At 47.2% G+C, this 5,477-nt stretch overlaps 2 protein-coding genes across 4 annotated transcripts in view; one reads left to right on the plus strand and one right to left on the minus strand.

Annotated features, from left to right (window-relative positions):
- The window catches only part of XRCC6 (X-ray repair cross complementing 6), a 40,658-nt gene extending 37,080 nt beyond the window's left edge, over positions 1-3,578 (minus strand). For all 3 annotated transcript variants that reach the window (XM_021710199.1, XM_021710198.1, XM_008053557.2), the window contains exons 1-2: positions 3,400-3,578; positions 2,034-2,131 (exon numbers count right to left, since the gene is read on the minus strand). In XM_021710199.1, the coding sequence (XP_021565874.1) occupies positions 2,034-2,078 (45 nt within the window). In that variant the 5' untranslated portion in view covers positions 2,079-2,131; positions 3,400-3,578. The remainder of the gene's footprint in view (positions 1-2,033; positions 2,132-3,399) is intronic.
- Positions 3,579-3,685: 107 nt separating this feature from the next.
- DESI1 (desumoylating isopeptidase 1) overlaps positions 3,686-5,477 on the plus strand; it is a 23,895-nt gene continuing 22,103 nt past the window's right edge. Inside the window, exon 1 of the mRNA XM_008053558.1 lies at positions 3,686-3,988. Coding sequence (XP_008051749.1) covers positions 3,901-3,988 — 88 coding nt within the window. The 5' untranslated portion in view covers positions 3,686-3,900. The remainder of the gene's footprint in view (positions 3,989-5,477) is intronic.

The raw sequence follows: 5,477 nt of genomic DNA on the forward strand, positions 1-5,477 counted from the left end.
CAGGGATTGCCGGAGCCCAGCAGGTCGAGGCTGCAGTGGCCGGGAGCGGCCACTGCACTCCAGTCTGGGCGACCGAGTGAGACTCCAACTCAAAACAAAACCTGAAAAAGGGCCGGGCATGATGGTTCAAGCCTGTAATCTCAGCACTCTGAGAGGCTGAGGTGAAAAGACTGCCTGAGCCCAGGGGTTCAAGACCAGCCTGGGGAACTTGGGGAGACCATATCTCTACAATAAATCAAGAAAAATTAGCCAGGCATGGTTGTGCATGCCTGTGGTTCCAGCTACTTGGGATGCTGACAAGGAGGATCACCTGAGCCCAAAAGGTCAAGGCTCAGGTAATTCTCCATCCTGGGTGAGAGACTGAGATTCCAAAAAAAAAAAAAAAAACCTGAAAAAAACTAAAATGCTCAACAGAAAGTAGAATGAAAAGATTATAGTACATTTAAAATAAGTTATAAAGACTATACATATAGTTACATGGAAAGATATTTCTATGATACAAAATAAGAAAAAAGGCAGAACATAAAATTAATGTTTAAATTATCTTTGGAAGACTAATGCAAACTAAAATGGAAAAAAGAAGTTATAAAGAATATACATATAGTTACATGGAAAGATATTTCTATGATACAAAATAAGAAAAAAGAACATAAAATTAATGTTTAAATTATCTTTGGAAGACTAATGTAAATTAAAATGAAAAAATGTATATGCACTATGATTATAACAATACGGAAAATCAGACAATGAGGAATATATACAGTTAAGAAATAAAAGCTGGGCACAGTGGCTCACACCTATAATCCCAGCACTTTGGGAGGCCAAGGTGAGAGGATTGCCTGAGTCCACGGGTTTGAGACCAGCCTGGGCAACTTGGTGAGACCTTGTCTCTACAATAAATTTTTTAAAAATTAGCTGGGCATGGTGGCGCATGTCTGTGGTTCCAGCTACTTAGAAGGCTGGGGAGCAAGGATCACCTGAGCCCAGTAGGTCAAGGTTGTGTGGCCATGAGTGTGCCACTGCAGCCTGATTGACAGAGTGAGACTCCAACTCAAAAAAATAAGAAATAAAGACTGAAAGATGCATGAAGGTAATATGCAAAATGCTAGTAATGGCTGTGTTTGCATAGTAGAATATATAAATTACAGTTAATTTTCTCTTTTTTTTTTTTTTTTTTGAGTTGGAGTCTTACTCTGTCGCCCAGACTGCAGTGCAATGGCCGCTCCTGGCCACCGCAGCCTGGACCTGCTGGGCTCCGGCAATCCTTCCGCCTCAGCCTTCCAAGTAGCCGTAACTACAGGCGCGCGCTACCACGCCTGGCTGATTTTTTTTTTATTTATCGTCTCACCAAGTTGCCCAGGTGGGTCTTGAACCCGTGGGCTCAGACAATCCACTCACCTCAGTCTCCCATGGCGCGGGATTACAGGCTGAGCCACCGAGCCAGGCAATTTCCTCTTTTTTTTAAATGTGTTTCTCACTATTTATAAAAACACACACCCAAAACACCACTTTAAAAATTTCCACCTAGGAGTTAAATTAACCAGTATGTAGATTACATGTATCCCTTATTTTTCTTCTTTTGCCTTATGTGTTACACTCTTGAACCTGAAGGCTATAGTGAGGAAATCAGTAATTCCCTTATAACTGTGTTGTGTTGTTAATGTTTACTCTTTGGTTGCTGCAGTTATTCTAAGATGAATGTATCTTACATTGAGGTCCTGGAATGAATAAAACTACTTTCCTGGTGAGGAAAGTCCTCACCTGAATCACTTAAGGTGATGAAAGATGAACATGGTCAGTTACTGGGGTCCAGTGCCCAGCAAAAATTTAAGGCTAGAAATTTTCTGCAGACCAGAGTAGAACCTGAATACAGGAGCCTAGGCTAGCTATGCAAAGTTCAAAGACAGAAAAGTATTTCAAATTACCTGAGAAGAGAGGGGTGGACCACTAGACAGCAAAGTTCATCCCTCAGAGATAGGCAATGAAGGTCTTTCTTCACACAAAGAACAGTACTACATGTTAAAGTTACTTACCACCTGCATCAAGGCCCTCTTCATGTTCTTCTTCTTCTTGTTCATCACCCTCGGTTTTGTAGTAAGACGACCACCCTGACATGTTGATTATTTGCTCTCTAGGTGAAAGAAGATTAGTAAGAAGCAAGAAGAAGTATCCATTTTTTATTTTTTTTTAGTAGGAGTGTCACTTTGTCACCCAGGCTAGAGTACAGTGGCGAGCTCAAGGCCACCACAGCCTTGACCCGCTGGGCTCAGGCAATCCTTCCACCTCAGCCTTCCAAATAGCTGGAACTACAGGCATGCACCACCACCACGCCCAGGTAATTTTTTTTTTTTTTTGATTTATTATACAGACAAGGTCTCACCAAGTTGCCAAGGCTGGTCTATAACCCCTGGACTCAGAGAATCCTCTTGCCTCCATCTCCCAAAGTGCTGGGATTACAGGTGTGAGCCATCGCATCTGGCTAAAAAATATCAATTTCTAGCCTTTTGTGAGATCTGCTCTAAAAGCTTGGGGTTAGGCAGGACATGGTGGCTCACACCTATAATCCCAGGACTTTGGGAGGCTGAGGTAAAGAACTGCCTGAGCCCATGAGTTCGAGACCAGCCTGGGTAATTTGGCAAGACTTCATCTCTACAATAAATCAAATAATTAGTAGCCGGGTGTAGTGGCTCATGCCTGGGTTCCAGCTACTTGGATAGCTGAGGCGGAAGAATCACCGGAGCGACAAAGTGAGACTCTGACTCTAAATAAATAAATAAATAAATAAATAAATAAATAAATAAAAGCGTGGCGTTGCCATGAGCAGCGCACCACTGCACTCCAGCCTGGGCGACAAAGTGAGCCTCAGACTCAAAAAAAATTAAAATTAAAAATTAATTAATTTCAAAAAGCTAGCAAGCTTAGGGTTACTAGTGAGGAACGTGGATGATGGATCCTGCTGCCTCAAGAGCTCGGTAGTTCGAGTGCTTGGGTAAATGGGCCTAGGGATCATTCCAGCAGCACCCTCGCCTTAGCTATCCCTCACTTCAGGGCCAGTGGCCGGACATAGGGCAATCCCGTCTGTCTTCGAGGCCATTGGGTCTGTGAGGGATTCCCGCTGAGGGATACTCTGTTCTCAAGCAGACCCATTCGTCCTCATCCCGCCCAAAAACCTCCCCCAACTGTTCAGGCATGCCCAATGAGGTCTCAAACGCAGGCGGGCCTCAAACGCAGGGTGCCGCCTCTCCCGGGAGGAAAAAGCGTGGTCCAGAACCTGTCTCTCCCCTCAGATTCGCACGCTTCAGGCTGACGCTGCCCTCGGGCAAGGTTAGGGGGGCGCGCGAGAATGAGTGGGCGAAGCCCTAGCTAGCGAGCAACACACAAAGGACACAGCCAACCTACCTCTCACGCAGAGAAAAGATCAAATTAAACCGAAGGACACCACGCATGCGCGGGCTCCAGTTTTCGCTCCCAATCAACGGCCCTTACGTCATCACGCATAGTGCGCGTTTCTTTCCGTAAGGCTGACACGCCCACTTTCACAACTAGCTTGTACAGACGTTCCTAACGAAAACCAACCCCATCAGCGAAAGCCCCGCCCCTTTCCGCAAAGCCCCGCCCACGCCTCCCAGCAAGGCGGTAGGCACATGCGCAAAAGCGCCTCCCGCCCCCGCCCCCACTTCCGTGCGGACCCTCCCCGTCCCCTCTGTCACCTCACAGTAGTCGTCGCCGGTGGCGGGTGCGAGGGCGCGAGCAGTGTAGGGCGGCCTCTCCCCCGCCCCTCAGGCCGGGCCCGGGCTCGGTCCCCCCGTCCCTCGACTCCCCACCCCGGTCGGGTAGGGAAGGTCCAAGTCGCTGCGGGGTGCCTGAGGGCCGCGGTGGCTGCCGCCGCCACGGGTCCCAATGGAGCCGCCGAATCTCTATCCGGTGAAGCTCTACGTGTACGACCTGTCCAAGGGCCTGGCCCGGCGGCTCAGCCCCATCATGCTGGGTGAGGGAAAGGGGTCTGGTGGGGAGGAGGGCGGAATCCAGGCAAGAGGGTGTCCACTGACCAAGGTGGGGAGACCTGGGCCACGACTCACGGAGAGACACAGGGCCCAGAGAGTGGAAGAAAAGCCCGAGTGGTGAAGACAGGGGTATGAGTTTTGGGGCCCCTAAGCCCCGCTTCACGTTTGAATCCGGGGAGAGGGGATGGCGGAGTCACACCCTCCCCTTGCTGTGGGCTCGGGCAGAGACCGAGCCCTTCCGAGCCCCTTCAGCTGGGAGGTGGGGTAAACCAGCGCTGGATCCCGGTAGGTTCCCTGCCGCACTTGGGGAGCCCGGTACGCTTTTTCCGGGCACCGTGTAGGGGAGGTGAGGATGCTTGCAACTCGTGGTGAAACAGACACTGCAGAAGAGATTCTCGGGTGGTCTTTGGAGAACCTTCCCTCCTTCCAAAAGGAAACACTCCTCTGCAGTCCCTGGGGTAGATGGGATGAGAAAGATAGAGCTGCACAGGGGCCCAGCCATCGCCCCCAGATAGAGATCAAGTCAGGTCAACATCGGGAGCCAGAACTCCAGAATTCACCAAGTTCGGCCTGACAATGCGGTCTTCTCTCTCAGTTTCTAAGTTAACTGCTTATGCCCAGATGGTAAGAAAGCAATTCTGGGGGAGGTATTGGATGCCGTTGTGTCATTAAGGATTAGTAAGGAAAGTATTTCGGTTGTGGCTCCATTAAACTACTTAATCAGCCCTAATTCAGTGACGATCAAACCTCATGTCAACCCAAATCCCAGGAATGTATTGCATAACATAGAAATTGTCAGGTTTTTTTATTTCAGGTAATAATAGGGAGGAAAGAATTCCAAGAATTGAAAATTGACAGCTTTGATAACATCCATTTGAATGGCTAGTTTTTCCTGGCTTCTGTGGGAAAATGACTTAATTAGTCTCAGAAGACAAGGAGGCAGAGGTCAAGTTAGCAAGGCTACTTTTAAGAGCATCTTTTCAATATCCTTGAGTTTCTAATATGTCATAATGAATTGAACTTAATCTCTCAGCCCTGGGCCAATGAATGGGTTCTATATTTGGCTTCACATCATAATCATCTAGGGTGCTTGTTAAAAATACAGATACTTTCATTTCCAGTATATATTTTAAGTGGGATTAGAAGAAAAAGGTTAGGACAATTATTTAAATATATAAGGTGCATTTAAGTTGAAGGATATATATGAGCTTGCTTAGTCAAATAATTATCTGTAAAGAGACACATTAAATTGGTAACAGTGGTAGCTTATGGAAAGGAAAATCTGATGCCAGAGAGACAAGAGTAGAAGAAAAACTTTGCTATAAACATTTTCTCACCTTTTGAACTGTGTACTACAGGCACATCCGTTCAAAAAAAGTAACATTTTTTTTTTTTTTTTTTTGTTTTGAGTTGGAGCCTCACTCTGTCGCCCAGACTGGAGTGCAGTGGCCGCTCCCGGCCACCGCAGCCTCG

This window comes from Carlito syrichta, unplaced genomic scaffold (genome assembly GCF_000164805.1).
Source record: "Carlito syrichta isolate Samal-C Ts95f unplaced genomic scaffold, Tarsius_syrichta-2.0.1 Scaffold288281, whole genome shotgun sequence".
In the NCBI taxonomy this organism is placed as follows: domain Eukaryota; kingdom Metazoa; phylum Chordata; class Mammalia; order Primates; family Tarsiidae; genus Carlito; species Carlito syrichta.